Here is a 21,988-nt window from a genome sequence, read left to right on the forward strand (position 1 = left end):
TGACAATGGGTACTGAATGCAACAGAATTAGTTCAAAAGCAATGAAACATTGTAGCATGAATCTTTTATGAGGGTGCAGCAATCTTTATACTGAATGAAAAAGGAGGCTCGGGTGGAGGAGGTTAAGTTTTGCCAGTAAGTACATCATATTTAAATACACCCTTGTGTTAAGGGAAAGTGATTGGCTGTGGGAGCTGGGAGGTGATAATTGGGACTGTGTCCTGCATGAACTAACGCTGAGCTTTGTTAAAAGCAAAACTATTGGAAATACAGCCATAAATGCCCTTGATAGGAAACACATTTTTTTTAAACAAAGTAAACTATTTCACAATGTCTTCAAGACACTAACATTGAATAAAAAGAGAGATTTAGAGATTTTATGTCCGTTTCCATCATTTTATACACCCTGAGCAGGTTTTTCTTTCCCTCTTATATAGTTCATAAGCAATGTCTGAAATAGTATATTGCATACATAAATTCTTTTTTATTCAGTGCTGGTGTCAAACTTAACATTTGGGGGGAAAAGGCAATTCTACGCAGCCTTTTTTCCTCGCAGGCACAAGATTTAAGACCCGATAGAGAAGGGGGTTTCTGGGCAGTCACTTGGCAGTAAATTGAAGCTCAACTTTGCGTTTTTCCCCTTAAGAATCCATCACCCACGCACACTCTGTTCCTCACAAAATAAACCACATATCTCTTTGCCATGTCTCAGGTGGTGTCTGAGCATCATGGTGCAGTTTTCTGACGTCAGCTGTCAGGATTAAATCTGGAGCTGTTTGGATGCGCCACAGGAACAGAGATGGGTTAATAAAACCGCTGACCCAGCCTGGACACTCATTGACATGTTGCACCTCTGATTTTCTGCCCAGTGGAGGCACAGAGGCGAAACCCGCTGGTCTATGATGACCACAGAGGAGGCAAAAAGCACTGCGGTTTCACTTTTCTTCTCCTGGCACAAAGATAGAGATCATAATTGAGTCAGAAAAGTTACTCAGGAAAGACTATTTTGCTGACAGACTTTTGATCAGAAGCTCGATAGTCTCTTTACCTCCCCATGAGAATGAAGGGCATCACTATTAACAACATTTGAAGTTAAGAACATGATAAAGTAACAAACATCAAGATTTAATAAATAAAAGGAAAAGTGAAGAGCCTTTTGGGTCGACCCCATAAAAGGTATCCAATATTGCCAAAAACTAACATTAAAATGAAGGTTTTTTTTGTTGTTGTTTTTTTTTTTTTTTTTTTTTTTTTCAAAAATTGAAACTACACAAAGATACCAGCAGGATAAACTGATTAAAACCTAACTAAAATGTAAAACAAAAGGTGAAAACTAAATAAAAGTAGGAATAAAAACTAATGAAAAACAAAACTATTAGAACCTTGGTCTAGGCATTGGTGGTGGTGATAAAAGGAGGAGGATAAGATGAGTAAGAGACTTCTGGAGAACAGATTTCTGAGCTTGACTCAGACACTTTAGAGATGCTTGGATGTAGCAATAAAGGGATGCAGGACGCACAGAGGAGCTTGACAAGGATGTGCCGGCTTTGAGTTGGAGTTGAAGGGATGTAGGATGGCACAAAAGAGCTGAACTCCGGCACCAATGAGATGTAATGGAGATGGCTGGGGTGGAGGAAGGTTGCAGCGATCGCACTGAACCAACAGACTGACTGTGAAGGAAAGAGGTCAGATTTTAAAGTGTGACAGCCGCAGGATTATTGCATCGAGAGAGGTCATGGTTGACATGGTTTGGCTCAGAATTTAAGTGAGGAGAGGCCCATACCAGCTGATACCCAGAGACACGTAAGTGCAGTGATCATGAAAATCATATTAATATAAACATGTGCATGCTAGCCTGCTCTAAGTCATTTAAGTTTAAAAATGATTTTTCATGCTGCTAAACGTTTGCTGTGTCAGTTATTAGATCATGTAGACCAGGGGTCATTAACTACTTCTTGCTGGGCCGGACTTTTAAACAAACTTAAATAAGTCAACGTTATGGTCTAAATAACAAATTATTGTTGCAAGGGGGCATTTTAGATCAGTCCAGGACAAAAGAATTGGCACCCCTGGAATTTTTCCAGAAAATACAACATTTCTCCCAGAAATTGTTGCAATTACAAATGTTTTTTTGCATACACATTTATTTCCTTTATGAGCATTGGAAAAACACACAAAAGCAAAAGAAAACAGCCAAAACTGACATAATTTTACACAAAACTCAAAAAATGGGCCAGATAAAATTGTTGGCACCCTCAACTTAATATTTGGTTGCACACCTTTGGGAAAAGATAACTGAAACCAATCCTATCCTTTAACCTTTAACAAGCTTCTTACACCTCTCAACTGGAATTTTGGACCACTCTTCTATCGCAAACTGCTCCAGGTCTCTCAGATTTGAAGGGTGCCTTTGTGCAACAGCAATTTTGAGATCTCTCCATAGGTGTTCAATGGGATTTAGATCATTTACTCACTGCTGGCCACTTCAGAACTCTCCAGCGCTTTGTCTCCAACCATTTCTTGGTGCTTTTTGAGGTATGTTTTGGGTCATTGTCCTGCTGGAACACCCATGACCTCTGACACAGACCCAGCTTTCTGACACTAGGCCCTATATTGCGGCCAAAATCATTTGATAGACTTCAGATTTCATGGATACTTGCACACAGTCACGGCACCCAGTGCCAGAGGCAGCAAAACAACCCCAAAACATCTTTGAACCTCCACCATGTTTGACTGTAGGTACTGTGTTCTTTTCTTTGTAGACCTCATTCTGTGTTCTGTAAACAGTAGAATAATGTGCTTTTCCAAAGAGCTCTACCTTAGTCTGATCTGTCCACAAAATGTTTTCCCAGAAGGATTGAGGCTTACTCAGTTACATTTTTGCAAACTCCAGTCTGGCTTTTTATGTCTCTGTCAGCAGTGTTGTTCTCCTCGGTCTTCTGCCATAGTGCTTCATCTCATTCAGATAATGACGTATGGTCTGCCTGATGCAGAAAGTTGATGTGGAGAACTGAAGCTTTAATGAAGAATAAACAGATATGTTTATCATGCATCATATTCACTAATAATGGTGGTAGATGGATTCATGCAAAATGGAAGAAACGTAGCATTCCCTCATGTGTGCTGCACAGAATCATGGGATTTGTTTCTTTTTCTTTCTTTTTGAACCATTTTCTGAAGCAGAAAAAAAACTTTTTTCTTGTTATGTCCTGCACTTTGAGGACGGTCTGAGTACAAAGATCAATGGAGACTTGGAGACTTAAATTGATTTCTGATAGAATAAGCAAAGCCAACTGCTCCCTCAGAGCCTTCATGGTGTTTCAGAGTGCTTAAACTGTCCATATCAGTGAGGAAACTGTCTAAAAGACCAGGGAGAGAAACATCACTGAGCAGTTTTTCATTATAGCACCTTGACTCACCTTTGATGAGGAGGAAGGTCAGAGGGAACAAATGATGTTTGAAGGGATGAAACAGCTGCATATCGTGAAAGAACATCTCACAGGAGCGTGCAGAGGGCCGGGACTCCTTTTAGAAAGCCGATCTACATTATTTAGGGCGTCGTCTTCAGCGGAGGTGAGCTGTGATTTAAAAAGGCAGCCTGCAGGATCAAAGCCTGTCTTGCTGTCTTCTGGCTGCAGCCTTTCCGCTTGCACGGTTGTAATAATTGCTCTTGCTCAGAGGACATGCTGCTTCCGTCAGGACCAAGTCCTCTTGCATTAGAGCTGAGGGGCATTCGCCGAGCTGGATCTGCAGGTAAACATCTTTTTTCACTCCTTCCTCTCAGGATGTCTTAGTAGTGTGACACTGCTGGTTTCAGGATCAATAAAGGTGTCTCACTCAGAGACATCATGGCTCGTAAGCTTGAGTAACTTTGACCTTACAGCATTCATTCCTGACCTTCAACATTCAATCTTGATTCGTGTTCCTGGAGTGAAAGGAGAAGCAAGGTTCTTCTGAATCCCCTTACTTAGAAATAAGAAATCACTCTAATATAGGAAAAAATATAAAATTTTGATAGAAAAATAAAATATGTCCTTCCAAAAACAAATAAAACATACATTGTAGATCATTCCTAGCTTTCAGAACACTGTGACAGCAATCACAGTTCTTCCTCAGTGAACTCTGCAGAGGTGTACAACAACTTTTCTGGATCCCCGATGCAAACCAAGAGCAATCTGCCAAAATAAAGCTACATTAAAACATGAAACTTCTTGAACCATTTTGACAGGTTCAAGTTGATGATGAATCTTTGAACCCAGAAAATCTAAACAATGAAATTTCTTCTTCTTGACATATTCCCTGCATGCAAAGGCCCTGTGAGGAGTTTTTATCTGGTTATGAAACAGACTTGAATCAATACTGATGCCTTTCTATGACCTACAAAGGCAAACAAGACCGTCAGCAACAAAATTGATTATTGCTATGTGGTAACTTTGATGTTTGGAAAAACTGCCATGGGGTAGGTCAGACGAGAGGCAGAAGAAACAGTTTAATTTTATTTTACACTGTAGAAAATTCACAGTCAGTGATATTTTCAACTTCTAAAAGTAGGGATGGTCCCAGCCAGCTAAATTCTAAGTTAAACAGATAATTAAAGTCAGACTAACCAGCTAGTCTAAAAATATAATACTGCCACTGTAGAGCAAACTATTTAAGGCTGTCAGCAGGTAAAATGTCTATTTAGTTTACTGAGTGTGGCTAACGTTAGCACTGCTAGCATTATCAGCCTTTAGTTCCCCTTTCAGGTTCTCATTTACACATCTGTGAACATGGGTGCACATTGCTCTGGTTGGTGTTTTATCTGACACAGCCTCCATTTTCAGTCTATGAGATGCTCTACTCCAGTTACTGTGTTTGTTTACATCTTGGCAGTGGAGCTCTGTTGATTGAGGATTAAGCCGGTCTATGGTTACAGGCCCAACCAGCAGAAAATAACTGCACTGCATTTTTAACCATAACATTTGACCAATATCAAGAATTGCTAGAAACAAGTGTCTTTAATTCTTTGAATAACACAGTGAGGCTGTGTCCAAAAACACTCCCTCATTCCCTACCCCCTATCCACTATATAGTGAGCAACATATAGTGGACTATATAGTGGACACAACTGCAAAGCACAAAAAAGATTTTGGACTCTACTCTGGCCAAGGGAAATGACATCATCGCCAACTCACAATTAAAACGTATAGCAACAACAGTTCGTAAATTTCCATGACAACGGCTGAGGATCGAAATTAACAGTAGAATTTAACTGAAAACTGATACTAAAAGTAACATTTTCACAAAAAAATAAAAATACTAATAGACAGAAAAAAGCTTGTGTCTTTAGTGGCAAAATAGTGTATATTTTTGTGTGTAATGTAACTTATTTTTGCATAATTATAATGGTTTCATGTCTTGTAATCTTCAGTTACTCTGTTTTAAAATCATTAACATTTTCTTGCAGATTTGGTTAAAACCAACAAACAAAAAAGTAAAAAATACAGTTTTTAAATCTGTTCCTGTGCTCCTCTCATTTGTCTGTCATGTTTTAGAGCAGCAACTGCAATGCATGATGGTAAATATTGCTGGGCTAGTGAGCATCGGTTGCTCACTACTTTTCAAAATGCACTGTGGGAAAGAATGAGTGCAATATATAGTGAATAACAATGCTCACCACTACAAAACGGCGTATTCACTGTATAGTGCACTTTATAGTGAATAGGGAGTGATTTCGGACACAGCCACAGTCTGGGGCCAGATAGGGAAGTTGAGATCATTTAACCATTAAGGCAACTGAAACCCAAAACTTCAGGCAAGTGAGCAAGATACTTTTTTTGTACCACCATGAAAATGCTAACCATATACTGCAAATATATGAAATGACAGGCAAAGATGTACTCATGTCCTTTTCTCTCTTTCTGCATCTCCCAGTTTTCTCTTTGCACATTTCAGTGTTCAATCATTTTTCTGCCTCTTCCTCCTCTCTCTCTCTCTTTCTGCATCTCCCCTTTTTCAATCTTTCTGCACATCTCTCTTCTGGCATTTTTCACTTCTCCTTTTTTGCATCTTTTTCTTCCTTTTTCCTACATCCATATTTTCTCTCTTTTTATGTCTCTTCCTCTCCTCTCTTTTGACATTTCCCTTTTCACTTTTAGTATCTTTCCATTCTCTCTTCCTTCGTCTTCCCCCTCTGTTTTTCTGCCCCTGTCTTTTCTATTCTGCAGCTTCCTCTTCCCTTTTCTGCATCTCCTTTATCTCTTTTTGCACCCCTTCTACTCTATTTCTGCATCTTTGTTTTTAATCTTTCTGCATCTCCCTCCATTCTGTTACCGTGTCTTCCCCTTCTCTCCTCTGCATTCCCTCTTTTTTCAGTGTTTTGTATCCCCCTCTATCTTAACCTCTCTGTTTGTATTAGTACATCTCACTTCTCTCTTTTCCTGCATCTTTCTCTTCTCTCTTTCTGCATCTCTTTTATCACTTTTTCTGCATTTTCTCACTCTCTTTTCTGCACCTGATGTCAAGGTATTTCAGCCTTTCATTGTGATGAGTGCAACAGTAGTCAACCTGTTTGTAGGTGTCCAGTTTCTTCAAATAGAGCAATATAAGCCTCATGATGTGAGTTAATGTGAGACATAAACCTGTCTCACATTAACCGTCACAGCTTATAAACCTGTGACCAAACCGCTCTGTGAGTATTAAATCAACCTGTAGGCAACCGTACATCTTCCTCAAACCTCCCACAAGTCAGCCTCCTCTATTTTATTAATACCCGTGGAGCATTTATATCTTAATATAATTTGTGTTTCCCACAGTAGCGGCCAAATACTTCAAATTCACCCTTGATGAATTAGCAAATTAGCAGCCAGCTGTCAGACGCCGGTAGCTTGTGCTTTTGCAGCCCATCGCTCCTAATCAAGAGCACCTCGCCCTTTTTAATATGTTGAAGATAAAGTAACATTCACCGTGATAGCAGCTCTGCTAAATGAGCCGTTTGAAAGCGCGGCTCATTTTTCATAATCCTGGAGAAGTCAATTAAGGGACTTGTGGAGCTCAGGGAGGCCCAAGGAGACATTGAGGTGCAAGGCTTCAAAAAAAAAAGGACAGGCACAAGTGATTTTCAGTCACAGGAGGAAGAAAAACAAGCAGAATCTGAATGGAGGGACAACAGGGGAATGAAGGAAGCAGTGTCTCGAAAACAAAAGCTGCAGTATAAAAATGTCAGGAAGTGACAGGGACGGCATTTTTTCACTTCCTTCAATAGGAGCTCTAACAAAAGCCAAAATACCCAAATTGCTTGTGGGTATAACAAATCTTTTGTTTCACTTTGTTTGGCTCCATCTTCTCCCCAGAGACCCTCGAGAGCTGCGATTTCCAAGTCCAACGCTGACAACGAGCCAGGGGAGGAATTGGAATTAAAGTCCTGTTGAAAGGCTGTTAATAAACAGTGTGAACAGTGGGCAGTGAATGCATCATTACCTTAACTCTCTCTCTCTGACATTAAAACAAAGCCACCTCTTTTGTCCTGTGCTTGTTGGTAAAAGTTTGCTTACAATGAGGCCTGATTGTAAATAACAAAAGTGCATTTTTCTCCTAATAACACCCCTCTGTGTGAAATAAAGCAGCTCTCTTGTTGCTGTAATTTCCACATCACATAAAACAGATTTGTTGTGGAGAGTTAGTGCCTCCTGCAGCGTCTCTGTCCCTGACAGAATTTTAAAACTTCAAAAAGTAAGCCATATAAATATGTTTGTTTTTCTGCAAAGGGATTATAAAGAGAGCTTTTGTATGAAGATTTGTGCAGAGCAAAAAAGTTTGATTAAAGCAACTGTATGGAGGACTTTGCTTAGACAGCGTGCTTTGGTGATGACTAGCAGAGGTTGGTAAAGCTGGCAAATGAGTTAATGAAGGCCAAAGAACCATGTTGACTATAAAGGTACAGCAAAACTGCCTGATTTTGTTATCCTCCTCCATGTTCACAGATGGGACATGCATCAAACTATAAAACAAATACATTTTCTCAAACTTGGTCTCTTTTTTGTATTAAGACTTCATTATGCTGATTTATGCCAAGGTGCTCACTTTTCCTAACATTTTAGTTTTGATTTGAGTTATTTGATACCATAAAAGGCTCATAAGGCTGTGAAGCAGGGGATGAAATTAAATTGAAGTGAACATTTTAAACCAACAGGATGATCTTTTATAACTGGGGGATATGTGTAACCTTGCAAATGGATGGATTGGCCATGTCTGTCATCAGGCAAACCATCTTGAAGTTCCAATCTGCACCATTGGCACCAGACTGGAAGACAGGGCCAGCCAGTTAGCATTGTTTGAGGAGAGGAAAGCTGTACCTACTGGGTTTAGCACTAGAACCGCCATGGATCTCAATATACCTAACAAAATATGGGTTTAGGCAAAGATTTTTCTATGACACCAGGTGCTATAAAACAAACTTTTAGGAAAAGTCAGAGACTGACAGTCTTTAAAAATTGTGTAAAACATCAACTAAGATACAATTAAAGAACGACCTTGGGTAAATTTTACCCATTGGCAGTTCTAGTGTTAGTTGTGATGGTTGCCACTGGTTTAGCAATTAGCATGATGTAGTTAAAGTATAGCAGGAGTTTGATCAGAACTGCACCACATTTCATTTTGAATTAAAGAGCAAAGATCAGAACTGAAAGATTTTTCATGTTGGAAAGGATGTTTTTGCTCTTCTCCCGACTGGCCTCAGCATAAGTTTTATCCACATCATGTCCCACTGTTCAAACGTTCTGCTAGCGTTCGTACCAGCATTTGTCTTGTTCTGACTGGCCTGTAATTCATGTGACAGACAGAATATTCGTCCAATCGCTAACCAAGAATTTTCTTTGAAAGCCTTTCCCTTCCCAAATGCTTTCTATGAGATGTTTCTCACATGAATGGGAAATATTTCCATGCAATGGATACAGGAAACAGTCTATCTGTCATGTCAGGTTAAAATATTTGCATTTGTCCAAAAGTAAAGCCACATTGTGCAGGAATTCAGTCTGGTTTCCTGTGGCACCAACCAATGGTCTGTGAGTGCAACTTCACTGTCGTGAGACACACATTGTACTCATGCTTACCCTCATTAGACTGGTGGGTGCAGTTTAAAAGGTTTATATTTGACACTTTACAGTAAGACTCAATTTTCACTTGTACTGTCGAGTTTAAGATGGTGTTTCCCAATTATCGCCTCGCAGCTCCCACAGTCAATCACAGCTCTTTCTCTCTCTCTCTTTCAGTGTGTTTTAATATGACATACTTCTAACTAATCCCTGCTTGCATTAATGCTGATGCACCACACCACTGCTGCTGGAAAAGCTTAACCTCCTCCACCCCAGCCTCCTCATTTAAAGCATAAAGCTTGTTGCACCTTTTTATTCAGATTCATGCTACTATGTGTTGATTGCTTTTGAGCTCATTTTATTGTATTCTGCATGCATTGCCATAAATCTATCTATCCATATGAGGGTTTCTAGCTTGACTAACCCAGGGAGCATCTTTTGAGCAGAGCCCTCTCTGCCAAGTAAAACTTTATATCCATTTTGCAATTAAGTGGTTAAATATATGACAAGAGTTTTGCAGTCTGAAGACAACGTACACAAAGACAAATAAAAGAGGGTCTTTAAGCAGCAATTTCGAAGGTCAGGTCATTTGCAACATGTGTCAAGCAGGCTGAAATAACCGCCAGTTGACTGTCAGGCTCAGCTTCAACTGTCTTGATCTTGAGTCAGGTTTGGAAATAAAGAATGTATCCCCTGTCCTGTATTAATGTAGAAATTAAGCTTTATCACTGTGTTTCTGTTGTAGATGTTTTATTGCTGTTAAATGTAGGTTATTGGTCATATGGCTATCTAAACCAAATGTCTGGTAGTCGATCTACATGGCTGAAACTTCAGAGGACTTACAGTCATTTTGTCTGAAGACAAAAAAGTCTAGCAGAAACTCTGATGTAGATCAAGAAGGAAAGAGGGAGACCTATCTTGGGTAAGATGACTTTCTAATGTTATATATTAGATTAATATGTTATGCATAATATCTGCAGGGATGCACACCCTGCTTTCAGATTGTTGCTTTCCTGACAGCTAAGAGACAAATCATGCAAGAAATACTAGCTGGGCAGTAGTGTAGCCAGTTTGCAACCATCCAACAGCAACATAGCCAGCTCAGCATTGGACTTACTGTTTCGCAAAGCTCTCGCCAACATGTAAAAGCCTGTCCAAGATTTAGTCCAGCGTCTTGCTCATACACTCTCTCTTTTTGTCTTCTTTGCTTCATCTGCTTCTCTCACACTAACAATTGTACCAAACAGCTGAGGGCTGCTGTATAAAGCTGGACGGAGCTCTTGTGAGTTAGTTGTAGGCTTCTGGCAAAGTTACATAGTGCTGAAAGCAGGCGACCTGGGTGCTCTGTGGAAATGGGATGAATGACATTCTCCTTGTTGAAACTTATTGTAGTGTTAGTTTGACTTTGTTAAGGTGGAATAGTCCTTTAGTCCTGCTTTATTAACTCATGAACTGAAGTCCTGGATTTAAAAACTATGCTGCAGCTATGACCAGTCACTGCACCAGGCCTTATTCATTACAAGTTTATTTGAAATGAATCTCCGTGATATAAACTGTTCTCTGTGTTTGGCTGGCGAGCATTTAAAGCATCTTAACAACCTTTCTTTGGGACCATTAGTTTGACTTTTACAACTGTGAAAACAAGCAAACACGCCCACAATGAACCCACAATAAAATGTATCAATTAATAACTGTTTACTCTGTTTTGCAAGGTTCATTTTGTGCAGAATCAGGCTGTTCTGTGTTCTTTAAAACATTATTTTCCCCAGATTTGGGCTTTTTTCTGCAGTGCAGAGAGAACACAGGGGAAATAGTCTGGAATAGAGGAGGGAAAACGTTGAAACTGTGTCAATAAACTGACAGTCAATAAACTGAAAAAGCCAAAACAAAGCACGTTTCTTCCCACTGCAGGATTTGTGAAGAATGCATGTGACAGCTCCTCTAAAACCAAACAGATCTCCATAAACCAACAGTGGATTAATTTCCCATCCCTGCAGGCCTGCTTTGTGAGCGCTGTGCAGTAATTTGAGGCACACCCGGCCTAAAACCATCCAATCTCATCATATACAAGGCCACATGCGTGAGTTCCACTGAGTTTTATTTTCATATCTGATTCAGATTTTACTCCGCTCAAAAGCATTGGCTCAGGTCAGGAGGGTCTGCCAGCTTAAAGAGCAACGAGTCAAAGGCTCACGAAAAGACATAGCTGAGGTGGAATTAATCTAAAAGCGCCTGATTGTAGTAAGATCCAGACAGAGGACTAGATCAGCATGCAGACTCGCCCATGAGGCCAGGACTCGCCAGCAACAGAGCATGAGCTCATATCCAGCTGGAAAACCACGAGGAAGGGTGTAAAAACAGCACTTAAAGGAAGGTTTGAAAACAATGAGGTCATGCCCAGAGGTAATGCATGGTCATCCTGAGGGGGTAGAAAATGTAAAAACAAGAGAGAGAGACTTTCTAGAATGCAGTTTTCCTCCAAGAGCTTCTACTATTACTGTCCCGGGACAATGTCCGGAAATGTTAATGTTCTGCCAGAATGGCAGTGAATGAGATCAGACCTGACTGTTGTAATCCACTTCTAAAAGACATACTGAGGGATTTAAAGGTGCATAATAATAATAATTCAATAATTCAAGTCTTAAGTCAGGTAAAAGCTGGCAAATGCTGATTTGTCATAAGTTATTTATGGTAATGGCTGTAGAGTTTGCACAGAACAGAAGAAAACTAAAGATTGTGCAAACCATGGATGTAGCCTCAGTGACGTAGAGTGACTACAAAACTTCACTTCGAGTCATTGTCTTGCTGGGAAATAAATCTTCTTCAAATCCATAGTTTCTTGCAGACTGAATAAGATTGTCCTCCGGGATTTTCTTATATTTTGCTGCATTCATTTTACTCTACTTTCAAGCCTTCCTGGGCTGCTGAGAAGCATCCCCACAGCATGATGCTGCTACCGCTGCGCTTCACAGTGGGGATGGTGGTGATATGCAGTGTTTACTGTCCATCAAACATAACATCTTGTCCAATGGCCCAAAAAACACTGTTTTAGTCTCATCAGACCAAAGAACTTTCTTCCACTTGATCATGGAGTCTCCCACATGAACTCTAGTCAAGATTTGAAGAGTTTTCTTGAACAGTGGCTTTCTCTTTGCCACGCTACCATAAAGCTTTGACTGGTGAAGAACCCGGACTACAGTTGTTGTATGCGGAGTCTCTCCCATCTCAGCTGCTGAAGCTTGTAACTCCTTCAGGGTAGTCATAGGTGTCTTAGTGGCCTCTCTCACTAGTCTCCTTCTTGCATGGTCACTCGGTTTGTAAGGACGGTCTGATCCAGGCAAATTTACACATGTGCGTGTGCGTTATACTTAACTGACCTTTTTTTTCCCTGAGTTGCTTGAAGTTTTCTTTTGTCTTCACGGTGAAATGGTAGCCAGGAATACTGATTAACCAGAGACTGGACTGTCCAGACACAGGTGTGTTTTGACTACAATCACTTGAGACACATTCACAGCACTCAGGTGATCCCAAATCCACTATTTGTGAGACAACTAGTTGGCTGGAGCTCTGTTAAATTAGGTCAGTCATTTTAAAGGAAGTGAATATTTATGCACTCACATAGTTTACATAACATGATTTCATTTAATTGACTTTACTTCATAGAAATCTGGGGGTGACTACTTTCTGTAGGCACTCAATGGTTTTCACGTCAGATAAGTCCATAAGGGATCATGGGCTGAGAGAAGTGGACTAGACTTTTGAGTGTTGTTTATATATGTCTTACTTTTGCAGATTTCTCACTTATATTGAAAGATGCAGCAACATACTATGTTAACTGAAAACGGTTTTCTGAGGTTTTTCAAAGCCCATGTTGAAAGACCCATCAAATTTTGATGCTTGTTTTTAATGCAGTGCTGCCTGAGGGATTGAAGGCCACTGGCATTTCATGCCAGTTTTTGGCCTTTCCTTTTAAGTGCAGAGATTTCTCCAGACTCCCTGAGTCTTTTGATGATATTATAGATGGTGAAATTTCTAAAATTCTTGAAATCGCATGTTGAGGAATGTTGTTCACACACTGTTGGACTATTACCTCAGGCAGTCTTTCACAACTGTGTATGACCGAAACTTTTCATTAAGAAAAAAAAGCATCTGTTGTCTTGGAGTTTGACGTATACTGGGGACAAAAAGTGATGACATTTGTACCCTATCTCCTCATTTAGGCCAATCTCTGGTAAACTTGTCCCCCAAACATCCATCACCTTCAAGGCTAAGAGATATCTGATTAAAAACTCAATCATGAGCTGCTGTGATATTTTAAACCTGAAACCCTGCTAACCATTTGTTGCTTGGGCCACATTTCCCAAATGTCAAAAAGGCATCTTGCTGACCTGCAAGTCAAGAAAGTTGACAAGTAATTTCGGTCAAGAGAGGAGTGCAAAAAAAGTTTTATGGAAATATATCAAGGAGTATAAACAATGCCTGACATAGGCATTAAAAGCCTGATCTTAAATTACTGTACCTCAATTCCAGCTGAAAACAATTTAAGGTGGTAAGACTAATCATTAAGACAATAACATGAAATAAAAAGCCATTCCCCTTAATGTTTCAATCCACAGCAAAACCTTTAATTCCTTTTGTTAAACTAATGTCATAACTTCTGATCTACCTATACTATATGGACAAAAGTATTTGGCCAACAGGGACTGTAATGTCATTGTATTCAAATACTTTAATATTGAGTTGGCCCCCTTTTGCAGCTGTAACAGCCTCCACACTTCTTGGAAGTCTTTCCACAAGATTTAGAGTGTTTCTGTGTGAATTTGTGCCCATTCATTCTGTAGAGCATGTATGAGGTCAGGCACTGAAGGTGGACCAGAAGGCCTGGCTCACAATCTCCATTCCAGTTCATCCAAAAGGTTCCTTGATGGTGTTGAGGTCAGGACTCTGTGTGAGCCAGTCAAGAGTTCACACCAAACTCATCACACCATCTCTTTATAGTCTTTGCTTTGTGCACTGAGGCACAGTCATGATGGTATAGAAAAGGGGCATTCCCAAACTGTTGCCACAAAGTTGGAAGCATAACATTGTCCAAAATGTCTTGGTATGCTGAAGCATTAAAGGGATGTTTCATTATTTTTGAACTTGAGCTGTATGAGGTATGTAGCAGTAGAAGTGGCATTGGCCTCCAGTGATTTCTGTGAACACTGCTCCTTTAAGAAGGACTGGCTGTACCAGACAGGAAACTAGGCTATACAGTGCAATAGATGGGTACAGTTTCTCAGAAGAATTTAGCAAGTTTTTGGTAAAAAATTGGCCACAAAACAATGTTGTCTCAAATGTACGCACTATCAAAATTTGCCAAAGCCTGCATTTCAAAATAACATAGCAGAATCAGCAGTGTTGGTGACTATTATACAGTCGTTGACCCCGGTCTGTGATTTTACTTGGTCTTCCACTTTAGGACTAGATTGCTTTTACTCCTAAATGCTTCCACTTTCGAATAGCATTGCTTACAGTTGACTTTGAAATATCTGGCAGGAGTAAATTTAACAAACCACCTTATTGCAAAGGCGGAAACCGTCGCAGTGCCATGCTTGAAGTCACTGAGCTCTTCAAAATGACCCATTTTGTATGTGCAGTGTGGCCAAATACTTTTGTCCATATAGTATATATGAGACCCTTTGACACTCATAAGAACATGGTGTCAGGCTGATCAAAGGAAGGTTGGTGTTGAAATAAAGACCCTAATTAACTCTACGAAGTTCTTTACATCACAGATGAATGTCAGACTTTCCGTATGTTTCATTAACAACACAACAACAGCTGCATTATTCTTAAAATGTTTGTTTTAATAAGGTGCTGGAAAAATTAAACAGTCACATTTGCTCTTTATCCTTACCACAGAACAAAGACATTTAAAACCCGAAGCTTGGTAAAACCACAGAGAGTGTGCTGCAGAACAAGAGGACATGACCTTTAACATCATACACTGACAATATAGTCACAGTGTGGAGGAGAGGGAGGCTGAACGCACCGCACCGGGCAATTAAGGCAACACGTCGAAAGGTAAAAGACAACCTTTTTTTTTTCACTGTACAAGGAGAGTAAAAAATAACAAAAAGCACCAGGAAACACATTACAGAGCCTCCTCGAACCCCAGAGGGAACACAGTAAAACACTCCTCATAGCTGCTGTGCAGGACAAAGACACACATAGAAGACAACGACAAGATAAAGAACAAATTTGTCTTCAAGTGAGAGATGGTGTTCATTTGTGTTTTTTTTTTGTGATTCTGTCCCTCAAGATGTGGAGCTTTTTCTTTATTCCACCTCCACTTTTTTCAGTGAAGGAATTCAAGAAACTTTCTTCTTCTCTCTTTCAAGTTTTTTTTTGTTCAAGTTGGCGCAGAGACCCCTGCTGGTGGTTTGGAGAAGGAGCAGCTTGGCAATTACAAGGTAACATAATCCAAATGCCTGAAAAGAATCTCCCTAAGTGTGCCAGTGTAGCGGCTGAAACTGTCACTAAACATCCTGTTCCAGTGAATCTAGGTGTTAAATATGTTAGTGTTGAGACATCTCCAATAAATACTGGCAGGCTGCTAAGGAAAAGAGGTTTAAAAATGTACAAAGTAAAACAAAAACATCATTGAGGCTGATTAAAAAGCAATTTGACACATTAATCATAAATAGGCTGAGCAACCTCTTAATTCTGAAGGGGTAGCAGCTCCGCTTCTTGCACATGAAGAGTTCATTGATCGACAAAAAGAGCAGATTTATCATCAAATCTCAGCCCACGTGTCTGGCCCACATCCAATCATCAATGTGGGGGATCATTTTTGCATAATGTTCATCTTGAGATGGCGATAAAACAGATTAGAAGTACCTGCGTCTCAGTTTCACAACTTGCTGGGACTCTTGAGTGAGAAAGAGCCCTGTTAAGCCCCGCCTCAGCACAGCCAGGCCTGCTGATTGGCTGACGAAGCTGTCCTTTATGCTTCCTCGTGATGGGCTGACGTCCTCTGCTGATCTGGAGTCATTTTAAGTCAGTTATTTAAAACAATCAAAAAATGTTAAAATGAGCAGCCACAAGGGGGCGACACTGAGAACTTTAAATATTAAATCATCTGTAAACAACAGCTAATAACAGTCCGTCATGCTGTGCCTGGTTAGGAAAATTAAACCGTTCACAAAGTTTGTTTCAGAACAAACGTAGACAAATGGATAAAATCAGGTAATGGCATTTTGTGCAGTCACATGGCATCGAGCCGATCGATTATTAGAGTAAACATCGTAGTCGAATCAAGTCTTGGTTCTTCTCGGCAGCCATATAACAAGCGATCCATCGCCACCAATTTCAATATTTACATAAAATCTTACACCTTAAAAGGAAGTAGTCACTCCACTTTCCTTTCTTCTCCCTTTGCTCCTCGTCTTGTGCAAGAATATTTACGATACAGTCCAATGTTATCAAGTTGTTGAGGTGTTTTTTCTGTCAGCACCATCACACAGAGACGAAAACGTCCAGGTAGAGACGGTCGTAGGACTCCCTGAAGAAGAGGATGACAATGAGGCTGAAGACGCAGGAGCCAGCAAGACACCAGTTCACCCACGTCGGGTCTGGGGAAGAGGACAGAGGGAGGAAAAAGAGACATGTTTGGTGAGATTAAAGGCAGTCTGTTTGCTTCAGTTCTACCTCATGCACTGTATAAGAAAGTTGTTTAAGGTTACTGCTTGAAATATAAAAGCTATTATCATCCCTTTTTTATCTTATTATCCCATGTTTTCTGTCCGCAGTACAAAGAACAGACAAAGCACTATCTGGAAACAGATTTTTTTAAATATACTCTCAGTCAAGGGCAGTGTTCTTAATAATTTGAGCAATTTTTACTCAACAAGATACAATCATTTCTAAGGAAGCAGGCAATCCTGTTTCCAGATCACACTGCTCCTGTGCAAAAATCTTGCCCCATAAAAAAAGCTTTTGTTCATTTTTGCTGCAGAGAAAATTCTTCTACTGACCTGAAGCCCTGACCTTTAATCTGTTTAACAGCTTCCGCTTTAATTTTAACACCAGCAACAAGCCACGTCTTACCTGGACTGCCAACAGCTTAACTTTTCAGTAAAGTGGTTTAAATGGAAGAAAATGCCTGTAGCTAGGTGTTAAAATATTGAGAAAACCTTTGAGAGAAGATTGAAAGCTGTTACAGGAGCAAACTAAGGCATTGTTGATGTATTTTAATCTCAAAGTCTAAACTCTTAAGATTACTTTAAGTGCCAAAGATTGCAGCAGTTGTCAATGTTCATCTCAGCTGTAAAACCTGCTCAGACCTAGCAAGCATTGCAGAGGCCTGTTTTTGTAGTTTGGAGGGAAATTTTAAAGAACTAGGAAGACTAAGAGACTCATCTTCCCAGTAGCCCGTGCAGCACTTCACACTGAATTGTGAAAAGGACACCTTGTTTTCTCTAATAGGAGGAGACCTAAGTAGAAACTTCAAGGGGTCCACAGGGAATAAACGCTCCTCTGACCCCTCCTCAGGGCCATTCCATTGCCTGGCCTGTGTAGTCAGCAACTACCTGGTTGAGCATCAAGAGCTTTCTTCCCACTTCGGCGTCAAGGAGCGTATCCAGGTAGGGGAGCTACAGGCAGCCAGAAAGAACTAATCTGCTGGAGCCCTCCTATCGCCAGAAGGTTAATCCCTGCTGTCAAATACTTTACACTTGCTGGAAGAAACACAAATGGACGAACCTTTGCTTCTCACTCCTGTGTCTAACTAGACAGCAGACCCTAATCACATACTGTGATCACAAGCAAGTGGTTGATCCGGGAAGGATTAGCTATAGGAAGTGCTTCATGTAAATTCATTGTCTCTGCTTATGCGTTGCTGTTTTACTTTGCTGTGTACATTTATATCTGTATAGTGTCTTTACTTACATAAACACTAGTGTAACTGCCATGCTATCAATGTCCGACCACTGGATTTCTGTGTGGTGGAGCACTGTACTGAGTTTGTATCTGCAAGCTAAAGTTCTTTCTTGGCCACACAGTTCTATCGTTTGTCTTCAGTCCACCAACACCTTTCTGCTTTCTGACATTACAGACATTCTAAATTAGCCCGTGCATCTTCAAGCAACGCTAAAGGGCTTCAGTAGAACGTATTTGCTGAAGAAGTGCATACACTTGTTGGCTGTTGCAGAAACTAAAAGAAAGTATCAAAGTCTGAGAGATCACTGAGTTCAACTCTTGCGCAGAGCAAAGCAACAAACCACAAAGTCATCCTTGTGTTCTTTAATCATGACAAATGAGTCACCCATATAAATCCAGAAACCATAATGAGAGTTTGCATGAGGGGACATTGAATAATTTATCAGTATCATATGGGACTAATGGCTAATCAATAGGAATTCCTGACATACCATAAAGGAAATAAGATCGGCCTCCTGAGCTGTCTTTGGTAATGATTCTGAATAATTCAATGATATTGGCAGCGTTCCCCATTATCATTGACCTACACTTGAACCTAAACATGGTGCAGGATGAGGTGCTCTATTTTCTCTGCTCTGTTCAGGCTCCATTAAGCACAAACAGAGGTGCTCTGGCTGTCTGCAATGATGCTGAATACAGAGGGCACCACTCCACTGAACCATCGGCATCTTAACTCATCAGCCCCTGGACAAATAACCTCTTCATCTGGTTCAGTTCCTGCTTAAAGAATTTAGAGAATCTAGAGAATTTCAGGACTGCTCCTGAAATACCTCTGCCTGATCTGGTTGTTCACAGATGCACCTCACAGCGGAGACCATCCCTGATAGACGGGAGGGGACAGAGAGGGGGTCTCCTGAGGGAGAAATGATGTAAAGGAATGACACAGAAGTAGCAGACAAAGCAAAAGTCCACCAACATCTTAATGAGAAATCTGCTTTCATATCAGTGCTGGATGTAGTTTGGTGTATTCACAATATCAACAAAAGTATGATGGAGCATAATGCAGCAGTTCTATGACATGCATGGAGACTGCACAGGTTACATGAATTCTGTGTATGTTCACGTATGAATCACAGGGAATAAAGGTCATCACCCCTCCCACTTGCTCTTAGTGCATTCTTCTGATTATATCCTGCTGTGTTTTCACTTCAGCTCACTCTGACTGGCAAGAAGACATGTCAGAGTGAGCTGATGTGAAAATGCAACTTTTTGACAGGTCTGTTAAAAACTAAAACTAAAACTCCGTCAACTTATTTGTACATACAGTCCGATGGATACTAAAGGCCGAAGACAGACAATTACAGGCAAAATATTGACAGTAAATATGGGCAGAAATGTCCATATCTGCTGATACTGGTATCATACTAATAATAAAGTACATCCCTTTAAAACAAAAAAACAACATTTTTGGTGAGTAACTTCAATAAACAGTTGTTTTGAGAAGAAATATGCTTGTTTTCATAGTGATATATAAAAATAGAGAAGTTCTGACTTTACATATTGTCTCATCTTTCCACCAAATAATAGAATAGTATTGATCATATTACTAATAAAAGCAGAGGTTTTTAAGAAGTATCAATAAGAATATCTGTATTGTACCTATTGTAACAGTTCCCGCCCCCCTGTCTCTGCTATAAATAAAAGTCTTTCATTTGCAGCATTTCAGTATTTTATTTTATAGTTTTGGTCATGTGTTGATGTGAGGGTTTTACATTGTGCTGTGTACAGTGTTCTTCTAAAACCTGTCCTATCAGTGTGGTTTGATTGAAAATAGGGTTCACAAACAATGAAAAAATTTCAGCAAGACTATCAGAATTTCTTTATTCAATATATTTAGCTTTGGGCTTTTTATGCCCTCATTGATAGAGAAGGAGAGTGGATAGAAGCAAAAACAAGGATGAGAGCGTGGGGGAGAGACATGCAGGAAAGGAGCCACAGGTTGGGCTTGGACCTGTGCCTCTCAGGTACATGGGGTACGACCTAACCACCAAACCATCTGGGCCGCAAGATGATCAAGTTAGGGATGCACGTGTAAAACGGTTAAATTGGTTCATCAAATTAGCCAGCGTAAGATTTCCAAGTCAGTTAGACTAATTACCTATACTTTTGTTTTATAAGCACGGGCTTGAAAAACATAGAAGAAGAACTGTAAAAAGCTGTCAACAGATCTCCCCATTGATTATTCCTTATATGTTTTAGATGTGTTTCTCAACCACCAGTTCAACATAGATCAGTGTTGTATATTGCATGTTTTGTTGACGATTGCAAGAAAAATGATTACTATTAATTAAATGAAGCCTAACCCTCCTATGACTGCCAATGTTTGCAGAAGGTGAAGCATGTTTACATGATGGAGTACATGACTGTCCAGCCACAACTATCCATACTAGCCAAAACTATCTTTTCGAAACGATGGACAGCAGATAATGACTATCTTGGTTAAAATTCTTCTAACCTTACCAGTCAAACCTTATTTAAATTATTAACATTATTATTTGATTTATTTGAGTGTATGTTTTATTTAGTCATGCATGTACAATTTTTGAAGCAGTTTACCTGTGTGAATAGCATATGCGCTCTATCTCTAGACAGTGTTATTGATACATGATTAATGAAGCCCAATCTCAAGATGTTTGTCTTTTTCTTTGTGATGTTAATTGTCTGTTAATACACAAATAAAGGCAACAAAGTAAAAAAAACTTCTTTTGGAATTTTGAACTTTTTAAACAACAGGAAATTGCCTTTATTTTAAAAGAACAAGTATTTTTTTGGTAGATTAAAGATCATAACATGGATATAACAATAAAAAATGATTTTTTTTACGGATTAAAAAGAAAATAATTGATTAGACAAACAAAAGGTGAAGATGATCTTTGACTTTTCAACTGAGTTGTCTTTAAGAGTTTTAAAGTGAAAGGAGACATTCAGTGGTGGACTTATTTTTCATGTGGCTACAAGATACTGCAGCTGTTTAACCAAAGTGTGCTAAAAAGACAATAAAGCATGTGGTTAATGGGATTTAAAGCAGTTAATGCACTAATTATACCAACTAATGTCAAAAGCCCTTAAAGTAAAAAAAAAGGTAAAGACACGTATTGACCCAACCTGAACAAAAAGTTTTCTTCCAGAAAAAAAAACAAAAAAATAAAAAAGAAAGTTCGAGATAACAAAAAGACTAAAACCAGGCATTTTTGCCAAAAGACTTGACTAAATCTAAAATAGCCTCCACAATTAACAAAGAACCAGTGAAATCTCCCTCTGGTGGCTGTTTAACAGAACGCACGTTCAGTGCTCTTCTGCATTAGTTTCCCTTCTGAAACAGTGCTTGACTGGGAAAAAAAACCCAAATCAATAAACTCCTTATTCTAAATGCATTACGCAGCCTTCGCAGTAAAGCCATCCCAGTAGCAGGTCTGGTGTTTGAGGTGTTTTGTCCCGACAGAGACTTTAAGAAGGATCAAAGTTTGGACTAACTTCTCAGCCAGTGCTGAGGATGTGGTGGCAGCAAGCAGCTGTTTGGCTCCTGATAACAAGCCTGACAAAATACAGAGAAATCAGGTTGTAACACACGGAGCAGTCCTGTGGGCCCGGTAAACACAATGTGTCTTCACTCACACCGGCTCATATTCGATTCCTATCACCCATCTTTTCATAACATCGTCAATCAGCTGCAGGATCGGTGTGAGAAGAGTCTGCTGCTTGTACTGCATGAGGCAGCCTCTTTGTGGAAAATTATGAGATTTGGCTGCGAGTCGCACATCTTTTACTGCTTCTTTGAGGAGGAAGAATATGGGTTAAAAGGTGCCAAGATGAAAGCAAAAGATAAATCGAGGTAAAAAGAAGGTGAAGAAGAGGCTCCGGAAGAGAGGGGAGGTGAAGGATCGGGTGAGAGTGTTTTCGGCGAGGTGTCGAGACTCCTGGAGCAGCCTCATTAA

At 39.9% G+C, this 21,988-nt stretch overlaps 1 protein-coding gene across 1 annotated transcript in view; it reads right to left on the minus strand.

Annotated features, from left to right (window-relative positions):
* Nucleotides 1-14,918: 14,918 nt before the first annotated feature.
* slc49a4 (solute carrier family 49 member 4) overlaps nucleotides 14,919-21,988 on the minus strand; it is a 111,222-nt gene continuing 104,152 nt past the window's right edge. Inside the window, exon 9 of the mRNA XM_041807431.1 lies at nucleotides 14,919-16,687. Within this exon, the coding sequence (XP_041663365.1) occupies nucleotides 16,572-16,687 (116 nt within the window). The 3' untranslated portion in view covers nucleotides 14,919-16,571. The remainder of the gene's footprint in view (nucleotides 16,688-21,988) is intronic.

Source organism: Cheilinus undulatus, linkage group 15 (assembly GCF_018320785.1).
Source record: "Cheilinus undulatus linkage group 15, ASM1832078v1, whole genome shotgun sequence".
In the NCBI taxonomy this organism is placed as follows: domain Eukaryota; kingdom Metazoa; phylum Chordata; class Actinopteri; order Labriformes; family Labridae; genus Cheilinus; species Cheilinus undulatus.